Source organism: Anser cygnoides, chromosome 19 (genome assembly GCF_040182565.1).
Source record: "Anser cygnoides isolate HZ-2024a breed goose chromosome 19, Taihu_goose_T2T_genome, whole genome shotgun sequence".
NCBI lineage: Eukaryota > Metazoa > Chordata > Aves > Anseriformes > Anatidae > Anser > Anser cygnoides.
This window is the reverse complement of record NC_089891.1, coordinates 7,872,632-7,889,003: the sequence shown is the minus strand read 5'-3', so window position 1 is coordinate 7,889,003 and position 16,372 is coordinate 7,872,632. Positions and strand designations below refer to the sequence as shown.

The 16,372-nt window shown below is 39.3% G+C and overlaps 1 protein-coding gene and 1 long non-coding RNA gene across 10 annotated transcripts in view; one reads left to right on the top strand and one right to left on the bottom strand.

Moving 5' to 3' along the window:
• The window catches only part of LOC106034716 (uncharacterized), a 72,092-nt gene that overhangs the window by 11,381 nt on the left and 44,339 nt on the right, over window positions 1–16,372 (top strand). The window lies entirely within an intron of this gene.
• STXBP4 (syntaxin binding protein 4) overlaps window positions 5,226–16,372 on the bottom strand; it is a 74,122-nt gene continuing 62,975 nt past the window's right edge. For 3 of the 4 annotated variants that reach the window (XM_066980260.1, XM_048064441.2, XM_013179007.3), the window contains one exon: window positions 5,226–9,234. In XM_066980260.1, coding sequence (XP_066836361.1) covers window positions 9,123–9,234 — 112 coding nt within the window. In that variant the 3' untranslated portion in view covers window positions 5,226–9,122. The remainder of the gene's footprint in view (window positions 9,235–16,372) is intronic. The other variant, XM_048064442.2, reaches the window with a different exon arrangement.

The following is a 16,372-nucleotide window of genomic DNA, read 5'->3' as shown; positions in this document are numbered from 1 at the left end:
TGGGGCTATCATGGCTGAGGTTCTTATCCAGAATCCGCGTGTAGATTAAAAAAAGAATCTTGTCAGAGAAACTTGCAAGAAAATCTGATAGGCAGTAGTCACTAGTGGTAATTACCGTGCTTTCATCTGTAGCTGTCACTGCACTGTAAAAAGTGGCTGTTATTCTCATTTTAGAGAAGAAACAGATGTTCTAGGGAATTCTGAATAGATTAATACAGAAGTTGCATGCCTAAAAGGTCTTCTAGAAAATCCCATCATTACCACACGGCTGATTTTGTTCAGTGCATCCAGGAGTTCAGCAGATTTGCTGCTTGTGCTTTGCTTTGCTTCTGTTCTCTTCTAATTTGCCTTAAAGCGATAGTTTTAGTTTGGAGTTTTCATTTTACTCTCATTCTGGAGAAGAGGAAAAGCTGAAATGATACCAGCTATCAGCACTTTCTTTTCAAGGCAAACTTTCAGGTAGGGATTTGTTTGAAAGTTCTTGAGGTTTAATTTGGTTTTGTGATCAAGAGACACAGAAGTCGCATTTGTGCAATCCAATTAGGCTCCAGCCCTGGCAGGGACATGGCATAATGCACGTACGTCCAGCTGACTCGCTGTCCTTCCCTGCTCTCAAAACCTTCAGCCTCCATGGCAGAGCTGAGCTTCTTATCACAGGTACTTGGGATTACTGCAGACTCAATTTTCCTGTTCGGGAGGTGCCAGAGATGCAGTTTTTCCCTTGGAAACATGGTAGGTGACAGGGAGAAAGGAGAGCTGCAGATAGATGTTGCGTTGGCATCAGCACCGTGAATAACTACTAAAGGCAGTCAGTACTGGAAGTGTTCAGGAGGCTGTGCAGTGCTCTCGGTGTTTACAAGGAATTAGAAGCATTTCTGTGGTATCTCTGCTCACCTCTACTCATTTAAGGCTCCTGCCCAGAATCAGAATCTGTCACTACCTATGCTTTTTTTGGAATGAGCACTCTCCACTATGAAAAGCTGAAAGGTGTTAGAGCAAGGAGGAGCGTACCTGGTAATGTTCCTCTCAGGAACCAGACCTCCCGTGCTGCGGGTTCAAGGATGAGATGCCCCGAACAAGGATGAGATGGCTGCAGGCCACGGTCTGCACTCCCAGCTGCACCCAGTGCCCCGACTTGCCATTCCAATTTGGCTGTAGCAGCCAAAATTTCTCCTTACTTGGAGAGCAGCAGTTTCTCCCAGCCACACCAGAAACCACACTGCTAATTACCCTGCTGTGCCGCTCACCTCTGCGCGAAGTAGTTGTCCCTCGCCTGGGGGAGTCCTCTTGTAGAACCCTCTTGTGCTGTGGCAAAACTTCATTCCTGCAGGCTAAGCAGTTTTCTTATAAGAGGGAAACTATATTTTCTGAACATGCTGAAGTTATTAAGGCCTTTTCCCTTACTTCCCTGACACTGTATTCACTTTTAAGTAGGCTAATTTGTGTACAGGTAACAGTCAGGACAAGCAATGATAAGAAACCTTGACTGAAATAAATGCCAGAGTTTTGTAGTAAACATCTCCAAGCACAGCAGTGAAATTGACTTTTCGGTTATCTTCAGCCAGCCACAGGACTTCCCGCTTGGTGTGCATCTACTGCTGATTTTTGTTTTTTATATCATTTACTGCAGGGACCTAAATGGTTACTGGAACACCGTAGCCCATATTACTGTGCTACTTTCATGCTGCTTCAGCAGATAAAATCAAAACTAGTTAAGCGTATACATATTTTTGAGAACTTAGGTTGAAGTGACACTACATGAACAAGATGAGATTAATTGCATCCACACATTTGCCTTTAACAAGATGATTCCTTTTAGCTGCATCTTCCAAATAGCCAACAACAAGACAGTCATTCTTTAACACAGTGGGTGTCCTATTTCCTGTTTCTCCGCATCTTTATCATTTACAACACTTCTGTAGTTAATTTGAAGGAACAGTATGTTCTGAGAGTGACAGGCAGCTTTCTTAATGGGCTCGTCAGCTCCTCTTCATGCCATGACATCAATTATGTACACTTGTCTTTGACTTGGAATTTGTAACCCCCATGGTGAGTAATTACAGTACCTAACGTTAGGGTCCCTGGTGACACAGCCTAGAGATTAATAAATGCAGTTCAGCCTACTGCTTGGGGACTGAAGACTTCACTGTCCCTCGAGAGCTCAGGGCTCTGGGTTTTCTGAGGCTATTGGGGTTGGAAAGGAACGGCGATGCATTACCAGACTCTTTGGAATAAAAATGAAAGCATTAGAAGGAACCACAGTGCTTTGCCTTTCCAGAGATCCTTTCTCTTTCTCATACCAGTGCTATTATTGTTGTATTTTTATTTTAGGCCACAAGCATCATTTTATTTCTTTTTCCATTTTAATCATGTTTTAATGAGCTCTCTTCAGATACAAGAACAAGGAATGTTCTTAATGATAATAATAATTGGGCCATAGGGAAATATTGACTGCTTAATAGCTAAAGAGCAGAGTACTTTAAAAGAGATTAAGACATTTCTGATCGGTTTGTGACTTCTGGAGGTCAGGGTGAAATCATGACTTACCCAAACTGTGGCAAAACTGCTGACTTTTTATGGTTTACGTTTACCCAAAGGTCTAGCTATCAAACTGACATTCCCCATAATGGTATCAGCTACCAATTTTGCATTAGTTCACCTCATCTGTTATTGAGGCAATGTAAAAGGGACACGGCTCTTGAAAAGAGGTCTCCTAAATCAGACACATCGTATTAATTGCAGCTTACCTGCCCAAAGGTGCTTCTTGTCTCAGCTGTGATGCTCCTGGGGCAGGCTGGCTGGAGGCTCTGCAGCAGTCACAGAGACCACCAGCTCCTGGAGTACTCTGACCCTGCAAACTTTGGGCAGGAAAATGAACAAAGGCTTGGATGCTGGTAGAAGAAAACACTCCTCACAACTCTGACTCAAACCTTTCCCTTCAAAGACAACAGTATTTCCTGTTCTGTACAGCTGCATTTTCCAGGTAACCACAGGCTTCTGTGACTTTCTTGAGAAGCTGGATACTTCCTCGCCAAGCCCAGCAAGCATCTCCCTTTTGACAGGATCACCCAGCAACCTCCCTCATTTGCAGCCCCTGGTGAATAATAAGTCATCATATAGTTGCAGTTCAATATTGTAATGTCCTTTATAACTTGAAGGGAGAACACAGCTTATGTATGGTTTGGAAAAGGTGCTGGATAAAATTCTTATTTGTCTTCAAACAACAAAGAAATCCACCCTAAACCCATTTTCTTCATGAATTACAGATATTTCTTCCCATTAAGAATTCCTGTACATAAGGCCACGAAAAAAGCTAACTGTAGAGCAGCTTCTGCAGTGAAGCTGCTGTAACTACAAACCAGATCATTGTCCTTTCTGTCATGCTGAGAACAGCTGAACATAAGAGACATATATGCCCTATTTCAAGAAAATATGCTCAGAGAGTAGTTAACCCTGTACATATTTACTCTCAGATAATCCTTGAAGCTGTAAATGGAGATCTTTATCATAAACAGAAGACCAGAGATGGCCTTGTGGCTTCAGGGACAAAATCTGCAGGGGATGTGCAAACCTCCCAGAACAATCCCAAGAAGGTATAACTGTGAGCAGGAGAGGAAAATCAGTATTAGTTATTAGATTTCAACTTCCCATCCTAATATTTGGAAACAATAGGCTCTACTTGTAACAGGTTTGGGCCCATTCCATTATTTTTTCAACCATATTACTTAATACTGAATAATACACACCTTGCATCTTTCTGGGAAGAGAGTTCAATACTTCTACCTTGTAGTAAAATAATTTAGCTCAAAAGAATGTTGCAAGAGCGTCAAACTATTAGATCTGTGGCAACATCAGCTACTGCCTGGGGAAAAAAAAAAGCTGGGAGAAGCAATAATCAAGCCACCAAAAATGTGAAAAGTATCTGGATGTGATACTACCTGTGAGACAGCTAGTATTTCTAGTATTATATGAAAACAATCCCCAGGGAAAGGCAAAGCTGGTTACAGAGGACAAAGGGCAGGCTTTCTTCATTAGTATTTGATTTTTGGCGCACTATCATTGCAGGCAGTAAGGGAAAAGATTTACTAAGGTATTTAGGTACCTAAACATGAATAGCAGCATTTATAGCAGCATCTAAGTAGGTTAGGTGCCTAATTCCCATTAACTCCATCAACATCTTTAAGCTGCTGACATCTTTGTAAAGCTGGCCCCAGAGCTGGAGCAGCCAGGTGCCTTTGTTTAGACTGATGGGGCTGTGCTTGCTCACAGCTGCTGCAGCCCCAGCGGATGTCCCTTGGAGCAGGGTGCTGCGGACGACACACGAGGACCGGGAGCACAGAAGGGAACAAAGACTCCTGAGCTGACTTGAAGGTTTGCTGCAGACTTAAGCTAGAACTCTGCAAAAGTCACTCTGACCAGTATTTGCAAAAAGGGCACCGAATTTCAGTGTTAGGTTTGGAACCAGCATGAAGGTTGCTGGGTAGCTCTCGGGGAGTTTCTTGAGCAGAGCATTAAGAACCCCATCGGTTCCCAGAAAAGCCAGACTTTCACAGGCTACGTCACAACAGAACGTGCAGGTACAGGAAAGCCTTTCCCTCCAGTCAGTCCTTCACCACCTGGCCTATTCCACAACCACAAACGTTTTTCTTAAAAGCCTTTCCCTTGCCTTCAGGTTATGCCTGCAGACACCCTTGCCCTGTGTCGTGGGAGGTGCCGATGAGGCCACGCTACAGGGAGTGTCCGTGAAGCAAGTATGTGCTGAAATAAACCAGCTAATTGCAACGATCAGTAGCAGATAGGAAGTTTTATGGAAACAGGAATTGCCCCTGTTTTATTGTGTTTCTCATTTTAGTGTAATTTCTTATTCCTTCATTTATAATGGAGGCCAAAGATGCCGATGGATTTCCAGATCTGGCTTCTGTTCCTTAAACTACAACCAGGTAGAGTGTAAGTAAACTATGTGGGGCTCCACACAGACCTGCACAGAAACTGTAGCAAGCTAGATTTGCTTTTCAAGCTTCCTTTAAAGGTTGGTCTTAAAAATATGAAAAATTTTATGTTAAAGCAGAAAAAGTGGGATCTGTCCTCTCTGTCTTTTACCGTCTTGTAGTTTTGTCCCATTACATGCCTACAACAGTTCCAGAAAATACACAAGAGCTGATTCAGTAGCTTGCATAGCCTGAGTAGTAGGTGATGAAGTGACTGGTAACCACATAAGAAGCAAGTACTTTCTATCACTGAAATCTTTACTTTCAAATACACAAGAGATTTCCACCAGCACAAACATTTTTAAATACAAAGAGGAGTGGTAATCTGCATCATTTATGGTTTTAAAGTGTACAGTATTAAGCAGGGGGCTTTCTAGGCAAAGTCTGAGTAGGATCACCCTTTGAGAGAAACTACTTGAGAACTGAAACTGAAATTCTCAGTGCAGTCTAGCACCACAGCAAACCCATGTGAATCCTGAAGGCTCCAAATAAAATCAGTGTCAGAACAGATTTAGTGCTGTAAGGTCGTGTCCAAATAAATGTAGGTGATGGCCCTTACCTTGTATCAAATGTCTGTGCACAAACAGCAACTGTATTTGTTTTTCTGATCGATCATAAAAAAATCTATGGAGGCTACATGTATTTGCTTACATAATATCCGTATCTTTTCTATAGACTTTACTGTAGAAAACTACAGTGCAGCCATTACACTAACCTGCTTGTAAAACACCAGTAGCTAAGGACAGTTTAGGCAGTGTGGCCGTGCACCAGCCAGCACACATGCCTGAAAATTTATGCAATGCCCATGGAATAGCCAGCTCACATATGTATGTGTGCATGTATTTATCGGGTAGGGCTGTTGAAAGGATCATCGAAGTTATTGAGACACTGAGTAGTGTTACAAGGAAATTATTTAGCATCTATGAGGCTGAGTATCTAATATATCTATGTAGGCATTTGTGTTAAGCTACTTGCTTTGATGACGGAGAATGTGCCAGTTTAAGTTTACTGGAGTATTTGCAGTATTTGAAGGGCAGTGTGGTGCAAGTATTCAGGTAAAGATTAACACCAGCATGTTCTAGAACAGTATTTTTCAGTGTCATCTTTACATGGAAAATAAATGGAGGTACAGGAATTATTTATGGCCTGATTGCCACTCCCTTCTAAAGCCGTAGTTTCATTATTTTAAATGCTACAAAAGTACACTTTCATTTTTTTTTCCACGTAATTTTTTTATTCTGCAATAAAAATGAAAAGTTATTGTTTACAGTGTTGCATATTTTGACAACTGCTCTTTACAAATTCTTTTTAAATTATCCTAGAACCATTTTCTCAATATACGCAGTTCCCCTTACTCAAAATAATTTCACAAAATATTTCACAGAAAGGAAGAGACAAGGGGAGATAGAGAGAAATAACCTAGGAAACAAGTATGCCAGCATACAAAAATAGATTAGAACATTTGGAGATTCTAGGTATGAAAATGTAGCCTCAATAGCAGAGAATCTGATCTAGTGTATTATCTGAAGAGATAATGCTTACTGGAGAAGAAGCTAGATAGATGCAGAGATCTATTTCTAATGTCTTTAATTTCTAGGCAAATTTATAAGAGAGAGGGAGAAATAGTCTCCAGGTTTCTGAAATGTTCTCATCTGGGGGTGGAGGCAGTAAGCAAAGCCAGCAGAACGCCAGCATTTTGTCTTGATTTCTCCCCCTCTCGTGCACAGCAGGCTGTGCATTGCATGCTCGGAGCAAGAGATCATTACCAGCTCCTCAGGAAGGGCAAGCAGTATGCGCATAGCTGTCCTCCTCCAGCTGATCTAGCAGAAGGACAGCTTTAAATTGCTGCTAGGTCTCTATAAAGCCTCTGCTGATGAAGCCTGCCTGATCCACAGTCTCTGTCCCTAAATAGCTTCGCCTATTTGAAACACCCAGCTAGCTGTCAGAAAGCCACTAGCAGAATAAATTGACTGCGAGGGTCAAGTGGAGATTCAAAACTCTCTGAAACAGAATTGGAAAACTGGAGTCTGTATGTGATCTGGAACTGCATACTATCATGGAATTATGAACCAGAAGTGCCTGTCATTAATCAGTCAAATTACTACTAAGGTTACATTAAATATTGCAAGGAATTCAGAACCTTACGTACAGTTTATGGGACATGAGTCTATGCCATTTTCAGAAAAGGGATTTAAATAAAGGTGCATCTAGAGTGCCTGGCCCTGAAACTGAAGCACATAGTTTGTGCCTTCAGACTGTTCTTGGGGAACACAAAGGAGGCTAAGAAGCACGTAGGAGCCATTGGAGCGAAATACAAACAAGCATTTAAGTGTTACTGCTATGAGAAATTTTCTCAGAAATATATGTTACTGTGGGTCTGCTGAGCAAGCTCTTCCTCCTAATCCACACCACCTGTGTAGATTCATGGATAATTTGGTTCTGACCTAGTTAAAAGTACAAAACATTTTTTCCTATTTGCTTATTCAAAATATCCTGACATCCTCTTCCAGCAAAGCCTGCAAAAAACTCTTTTGTGAGCTGCACTTTGTTCCTGCAGGAAGAACATTTGGTGATGTGCTCTGCAGCTCACAGGCCATATGCAGTAAATTGCTGCACTGCTATTCAAAGAGACTTGACTTGGGTTAAAACTGTGTATCATTTTTGGTTCAAAAGGATCAACAGCCACAGTGTGCCTGACTTGGCATGGTCTGGTCTTTATATCCATTCCCCTGACTGCATGGATTTTTAACTCTAATGACAAACCTACTGGATACAGACCTCTAAAAAATGTGGCTGTACAGCCTCATTTCTTTGTATCAGCCAATAAGGATGTGGTGGAGTGTAGATGGGTGCCTCAGCCTTTTCAGGGATGTTTTGAAATCCTGAAGCATGCACCTTAGGAAAATGCAGATTGTAGCCTGTGCCTTTCTCACCCTGTTAAAATACTACTCTCCTTCTTGGCCTGAAGATCAGAGAGAGGGTTTTCCTTTGGGATATTCATCAGTGCCTCTGCAAAGTTTCAGATCCTTCTTTCATTCATTAGTCAACACCTACCATATAATATATATAATACACACACACACAAAGAGCCTCCAGAAAAAAAACACAACAGCATAGAATCATATATTTGTCAAAGCTGGCATCATATGTTGAGCTGTGAATAATGAGATTTAAAATATCTTGTGCTTTTGAAGTACAGTGAAACTTGTTCATTAGATTGCAGTAGCACTCCCTGTCATTTTCTTTATCCTCTTTAAATCATCACCAATGTTTACAAAATGATTTTGTTCTACTTAAAGATCAACTTTGAGGAGGTGACTGATTTCTGCTGATCCTGGAGGTGGTTTCACAGGTTTCATTGTACTTGAAACTTCACAGCTTCCACTGAAGTATTTGATGCATGTATGTATCGGTTTAGCAGAGCACAAAAGTAGAATCACTTTCTTTCTGGCCTCATATTGTTGACAGAGCATGGTGGCCTCTACCAAAACTGTTTCTTTTTACTTGACAACTTACCAAAGATTCATTTTCCTAAAGTCCAACCACCGATCTTAATAAAGTATTTGTTTTAAAAGTCATCAGGACTCCAGTACTTGTAATAAATTATCAAATTTCTATTAGCAAAACTCCTTCACAAACTTCTTCTATAAAAATCAGATTATTCAGTAGTTGCACAAAAGGCATCTATCTAAATTACACTCACTAGCACTGGTTAAAAAAAGAAAAAGCTCACCTCACACCTTTCAGCAAAGCATCAGCTGGAATTTACCAGGTGAAGTGCATCCAATGGCCCAATCTAACTCTCATGCTGGTCAAAACTGTGAAAACTTGACTTCAGGTCAATGGAGTTATGCCAATACAGAAGTCATGAAAAGACTGGATCAGCTCCCAAGGTAAGCCTGATCCCTGCACACTGAACTGGGGCAGGTTAAGGACTGCACTGAGACTTCTGCAGCTTTTGAGGCACCCAAGAACAAACCCACCTAAACAAACGGCAGTGCTCCCTCTGACTTAAGGGGAGAAGTGTCATCGGGTACTATTACATCAGACTAGAAAGTAATTAGATTAAAAAGTGTGCATCTTCTCACTAATGTACTGAAATTAGACAAACTACTTTCTGTCAGCAGAATGTCCTCAGCTCTTGGACCCAGGAGACTCTCTTATTCCATCGTTGTCATCCTCAGAGCAACGCAAGCTTAGTGCGCTGGTTACAGGATGGATCCATGATGTTGTCTGGGTCACATGGCTAGAAAAGAACCAAGAAATGCTATTAGCAACCCAGAAGAGGTTTACCAACCTCAGAAACAAGAAGTACTAGATGGAATCCACAACTTTCTGGCCTCATATTGATCATTACACTTTCAAATATAGAATTCATTTTGTCTTGCTAGCTGTGAGATTTTACAAACAAAATGAGGAGCCTTCTGGGTGCTAAAACCTGGACTGAAGGTCTCAATTCCAAATAAATACGAGAGAATGCTTTTGTAAGAGACTCCTGATACAGACTAGTGACATTTCCTGTTAATTAATAGAACTGTAGGCAATTAACCCAGAAACAATGTACAGCCCAGACTGTCAGTCTTACAAAACTCCAAGACGCTAGCAGGGTATTATATTAACATTGCCATCAGACCAGGTAGACACTAAGGCACAGCTGACAAGAGGAAGTTGACCAAATGCTCATCATTAAGATATTTCTTTTCTTGCAGAAAAAAAAAGTTGATGAATAAACCTAAAAAAGGATGCACTTTACACGTCCTGTAGAACAATTTCTGGGGCTGCTCCCACAGCCTTTACACATGTAAGTAATAAAAGGGAGTGTTATTTTTTAAAGGCTTAAACCCTATACTTGAAATGCAGTCTAAGCTGCTTTACAGTTCTTGTTAAGCTTCTACATGAATGGAAAGAACCTCCTCAAGGCTCAGTAAGGACAGACAAATGGAATGGGCTTACTGTTTGAGGGTGAGAACACTGTACACCTTATGATTGGTAGTATGCATGCTAGCCATACTGTGTGTGGGCAAGACACAGCCTCTTCTCCCTTCTGGAATAATATGTTCTTGGTAAAGGAAATAGCTTCTTTTCACTTAAAAAAATCTTGCTAATAAATTCACCGTTTTTATAGTCAAGTCAGTGCAAAGATGAATTTTGTAATACAAGTTCATTACAAAAAGTAGCTGAAAAATATGGCACATAAAATATACACCATAAAAGACAAACAGTTGCTCTCAGTACGTCTCACAACTTCTAACATAATGTGTACCTAAAGCCCATGCCTATACTCATCTTTCAGGTGCATCAGCTTAATTAAATATGAAGTGCCATGACGGAACTACTCTAGATTTACCTGTTCAAGTGAAAATACTTTCCCCTTCTGTCTTCAAGAATGCTCTCTTGAATATCTGATTGTGGAAATCAATCCATTAAAGTAGGAATTTCTGAGACAATGTTCCACTACATTGACTTACTGGTATGGGGATTGCTTTTCCAGTAACATGACCGTGTTATGATTTTACCTTGCATTCACACCTTGCATTTGAATTCACTGAGCTTAGACTAAGTTGAATGTGATGAGCACAACAATAATGTTCCCTAAGAGGAAAATATGATGCTAGCATAAATCACATATCGAGCTGCATTACTTAGCTAATCTATCTCTGAACTGGTAATCCGTGAATGTAGCCAGTAATTCAACTGAGGCAGTGTCTCAGTAAGGACCAAGCAAGAAAAAAAAAACAAAATACACAAACCAACCCTCAGTTCTTATCCTTAAAAACCAAACCGAACCAAACAAAAGAAGAAGCTCCAGTTATCTGTAAGGGTAATGCATAAGTGTTTTTGCTTGTTTGGGTGGTTGGATTTTTGGTCAGAGCAGCACTGGATGGACTGCATTCCTTCCTGAGTGTATTACAAACATGTGCATCACCTCACTGGAGCTGCAGAGATGGATTTCACAAAAGTTAAAACCCAGGAAGTATGAGTGAACATGTAGCTAGAGCAAACACAGCACAGCAGATACTTATCAAGTACAGTAACCATTGCAATGATTTAATTCTAAGAAAGTGGATGTACCATTTTTACTAGCAATGAACACAACTTTCCAACGTTTGCCTTTAGAAAGTATGGCAATAACCAGTATGAAGAATATGAAGACAGTCCTTATACAATATTTTATGAGAGAACTGTGAAGAAAATGTGCTTTTAAGAGGAAATCTATCTAATGAAGAGCATCATTCCCATTACTCCCCAACACAGGGAAACATGTATTTGTATTTATATTATAAATATACTTGTATTTGTAAATCTACTAAGGAAAACGTCTTTGCTGTACTTTTCTGTAGTGTTTTCTATAATGTCAGGAAATGCCATCAACATATTATTTGCATTAAAAAAATCAGTCATTATAGCTTAACACTGAAGTTAGCACTCTAAATTAAAGTTCCAGCCTGTGATAACATTTATCTTCATTAAGACACAGAACTCCTTCCAATACCTGCAGAATCACGGGAGCTAAATGAACTAGACTCTATCCATTCCATCTATGCCAATGTCAGATTTATTGCCTGCAGTACTATCTTGTGTGTTTATATTGCCTCCTTTTATCAAGCCATTTCTCAGCAATCTATTACTGAATTTAAACAAGAACCAAATTATTTTAAAATCTTACTTTTTTCTCATTTGATTTTCCCCTGTAGCATGCCTTGACCTGTGGTGTACCTATATCATTAGCTCTGTTTTCTCATGAGCATGCTGTATCAGTCCTGTGAAATGGGAGATACTGCATAGGAGTAGAAGAGTTATGGAAAAAAGCATTCATAAGTCTTTGATGTAACTAATTAAAAATTCTTTGTTAATTGTTTATTATTCAGGAGATTTACCTCGTACATTAGGACCAGGAAGCAAATGACAGCATGCCTTTTTGTTAACTGTTTTAAGAACCTGATTTTGTTCTTATACACATAAATGTAAAAATTATTTTGTCCTTTAATAATGCAGAATTGGGGCACTGAAGTGTGGAATAAAATTGTCTATATTCAGTGGCATAACATTGGTTAATCAACAGTATGATAGAAGAGAACTAGTTTTCATCCATTTTCAAAATCTGAGGCCAAATTTTTCTCTAATGGCAATTAACTGTAAAAGCTTCTGATTTGAACTCAGTTCTTTTAAACTAGCACTAGATTTATCTATGAATGCTTCTTGTAGGACAGTTTGTTTTAAACCCTTTGTTAAAATCCTTACTAGGAAAAGAACTCTTATAAATAAACATTAAGTCCAGATAACACGTCTCCCATTGTAGAAAGACACACACAATATGCACAGATTATTTAGGTAAAGAATAAATATATAAACCCCTGGCTATTTATTTTTAGCTCCCCACAAGTGCTGTGGCTAAAGAGCTTTGACATAATCAGTCCAAGGAGATAATCCCAGATTTACTGGTTTGCAGAACATTCCTGTATTAGAAATACATCCTCTCTGATTTGTGTGTTAGGGCCATCAGTATGAGCTAGAGGGAATTCAAACCTACCTCTAGACTTTTGCCTAATTGAAGAAACTGTTCTGAATATTAAAAGAAGATATAGAAAGCCAGCACTACACATTCTAAATGTAAAATGTGTTCCGTTTGCAAATGTTCTTGTTCAAAAGATCCATTTCAAATTTTCAGAGTAATTAACAATATTTAAAGACTTGCAGGTTTTCAAACACGTTATTGCCATCAGAGGGAAGCCAAAGTTATTGTTAGAAACCAAAAACATTTGATCTTGAAATATGTCAGTAGCTTAGTTTATCTTCTTAACATTACCAAATTGCAGGACAAATTTTAGAGCTTGGAAAAACAAAACATGAGATTTTTTTTTTTTCTGGCAAAGAAATGGTAGTGAATTATTTAAAATCCCAATATAATTACCTTCCTTATGGCTCTTACTTCTTTGCAAGGAAAATGATTTCTTTTAAAATGAAAACTTAAGACAGTCTTTCAAGAAAAGCAGCATTCAAAGAAAATTCTAAGACAAAATTGTGTAAAAACGTCTGTGTCTTTGTTAGGTTTTGAACATTATCAAAATGCTCGAAACTTTGCTTTCACCTTGAATTGAATTCTCCAATTAGGGCTAAACTCTGGATCCTAACAGGGGACTGTGAAGAGCCTTGCAGACAACACAGCTGCTGTAAGTCACTGTGCAGGATGCTAAGCCACAAAGCAGTCATGCAGTATTCTTTGGAGTTTTGTTTTTCGTCTGACATAGGACCACATCCGTAACACCTGGCTGAATTTTTCCACCAGGATTACTTAAAAGGAGCAATCTTGTACAAGACCCATTTGTCTTTTGAGGAACAGATACTGGGAGGCTCTGCAAGGAATAACTAGTTTTTAGCTATAACTAAAGGATTTTAATTTTGTATATAAGGGATTAGAATAAAATAAAACAACCAAGTGAAGTTGATGCAAGTACAATCAATCAATTCCAAGAGCATTTGGGAAAGACAGTTTCCAGACTTGGAACCTACAGGTAATTTGGGAAGGGTTTTTGTATTGTATTTATGAAAATCATATGATATGAAATTAAACATTCTTTCCCCCTCCCCCTCTTTTGTTAAAATTGGCTTAAAACTGGACCCTCTTTCAAGGCACAGAACATACACAGCATATAAATATAGGCCTTACCTTTTATTGGCTGTAATAAGATTGAGAGCACTTGTCACCTCTTGGAACTGTGTCCTAAGGTGCCATAATTTTATTATTATAATTATTATTTGCATTTCATTCAGGGACTGAAGATTTTGCTTGAACAGTAATTAGAATTTGAGGGATATAAAGTGAAACTCCAGATGAAACTTTCGTTATTTATTCCTTGATAAAACACTTATCTACTAAGAAAAATCTATGAGCAATTTCAGAAGGCCGTTACCACTAGGATGATTTGTTCATCTAAATAGTGTGCTAGATCATTAAAAAATATTCACAACAAACTAATAGGCTAATCGAAAATGAAAACAGTACTAATGGTAGATCTGAGCCAAGGCTGAATAAGCCCAAAGGTTTGAGTGCTAGGATATGCAAACCTCTTGCAGTTTTAAAGCATGATCTGAAATCTACCTCACCCTGGTATTAGCCATCTGCTATTACCCTAAAAGTGCTCTTTAAAAATATGCAGTAACTCACAATCCTGTGTCTGTTAAGTGAACATCATAAAAACTCTGGTGCAGCTTTTCTGCAGCAGCAGCATACCACACAGACCAGCAGTTAGCTTTAGACCAGCAGTGTTATTCCAGCCCCACTACCACCGCTCCAACAGGGAGGGACAACCCATCCTCTTCTCAGGGTGCCCCAGGGTCCATCAGCCTGCCCCCCTGCTACACCCATCCTGCATGGGACATAGGGGCCTTTTGTACAAACACGCTCAGTTTGCATCAGTCCTGTCTTATTACTGTGGGCCTGATACCTTGGTAAGCAGAATTGGGCCAAGATGATGTAAGTTTTTTCCTACTACAGCCTAGAGCATGCTCAAGGGTTATTTAAACTATGTGTGTACTGAAATGCATTAAAGCCTGAGTGCCTCAGAAGAAATGCATACAGAAAAGAACCCTGCTGTGCACAGTTCTGCTTCTGACGGCTTTCTCAAAACCCAGGAAGACACGGCTTAGCCCACAAGTGCCAAATCTTGCCCCAACATGGGAAACCTTACTAGGAGTCTGAACTTTCAAATTTCCAGTTCTATTCATAGCAGTAACTGAATGGGTGAAAACTCGACCTCTGATCACACCAGTCTAAGAGTAAAATTACCCAGCAGAGGTAACAGAAATCAACACACTGATTTCAGCGGGATTTACAAGTCTTGAGCAAAAAATAATTTCAGCTTCAAGTATTTCCTCACTGAGGAAACGTTAACAGATGTCTTATATGATAGACCAGAACCTGGACAGAGTGTGCAGTGTCTGTGGAAGCTGAAAGAATGTTTCTCCGTTTTGGTTCTTGAAATTAAAAAACAAACAACCTCTTAGGAAAAAAAATTACCCAACCAAAAGCAGCTTAAGGTCTTAACATTCTTGTATTACAAGCTCATGTTATCATAAAATCCAATGCCAAGTTTCCTAGTTTTACATCTGAGGCCATTTTCCTTATACTCATGCAACAGGATTTCAGTGGAAATCAGAGTAACTGAATTCCCCGCAGCTTGATTATCTGGCAACAAACCACTTCCAAACCTTAGAAATTATTTTGAATTTTCATCTTATCCCAGCTATCCTTAAGCCCTCATGATTTTTTAGTTAGCAAAATGTCTTACACTAAATCACTGCTGTTTCTTTTAATGTCTGTTTTCATTCAACAATGACAATGAACAAAGAACAACCGGGGGCACAATTTTTGAAGAGGAACATTACTTCTGTATATATTTATTCCTAGTGACCAATATGAGACACATCAAAGCGGTATGTATTCAGATGCCAGACATTAAGATTTTGTGAAAATAAAAGTTCTCTGAGATGTCACAAGCTGGACATCCAAAAATCAAAAGGAAATATGTCAGGATTACCCGAGTTCTTACAGTTACATCTGAAAGTGTTTCAAATGATGTTGAGTTGATGTAGTAGTAATAGTTAGTACTTGGTTAGTCCGAACCAGCTTTATTTAAATATTTGCAAATTCTTGTGACTATATAACAATTCTTTCCTCTCTTTTTAGATAGGAGGGTTTGAGGATGACAGGTAAAAGGAAGTATTTTCAAAAGCAACCTCTATTTCTGAGTGACGTGTAAAATAGGAAAGGCCCAATTTCACAGATGTAAAAAAACTGCATCGTTCTTTGAACTCAGTGGAAACAGAGTACTCTGTGTCTCAAAATATCCACTCCTGCTCACAAATCATCGAAGTTAATAAGATGAGGACATCCACAATGATTTTGATAAATAACAATTTTGGTGCAACTGACTTGCCTACCGCTATGGAGGGAGTTAGAAGCAGAGCTGGTCCTGGGTTCTGTCCAGGGGGATTTTAATTGCATGTTCAGTACAGCAGATCACAGTTTTTCTTAGCTTGCTACTCTGAAGTCACTGAAACATAAATGTTAGTGGGACATACAGAAGTTTACTCCTGGATCACCTCTGCTAGAATTTGAACTTTATTGAACTTGATTTCTTCTAAGAAAGGCCACTCCAACCATTACTTAGAGAACCTACGCTTAACTAGTATATTGTAATATCCTAGCATATATATACTGCAATGGAATAGCAGAGGAAAAACTGAACACACATCGATATGTTAGCTTTTTGGGTTCTTTCTTTATAATGCAGTAGAAATAGAAATGTAGAGTACACTTATCAAAGGAACAGCTTTGTTTTTTTCAATTTAGCATACAGTATGTAAAATCAACTGTGATTTAT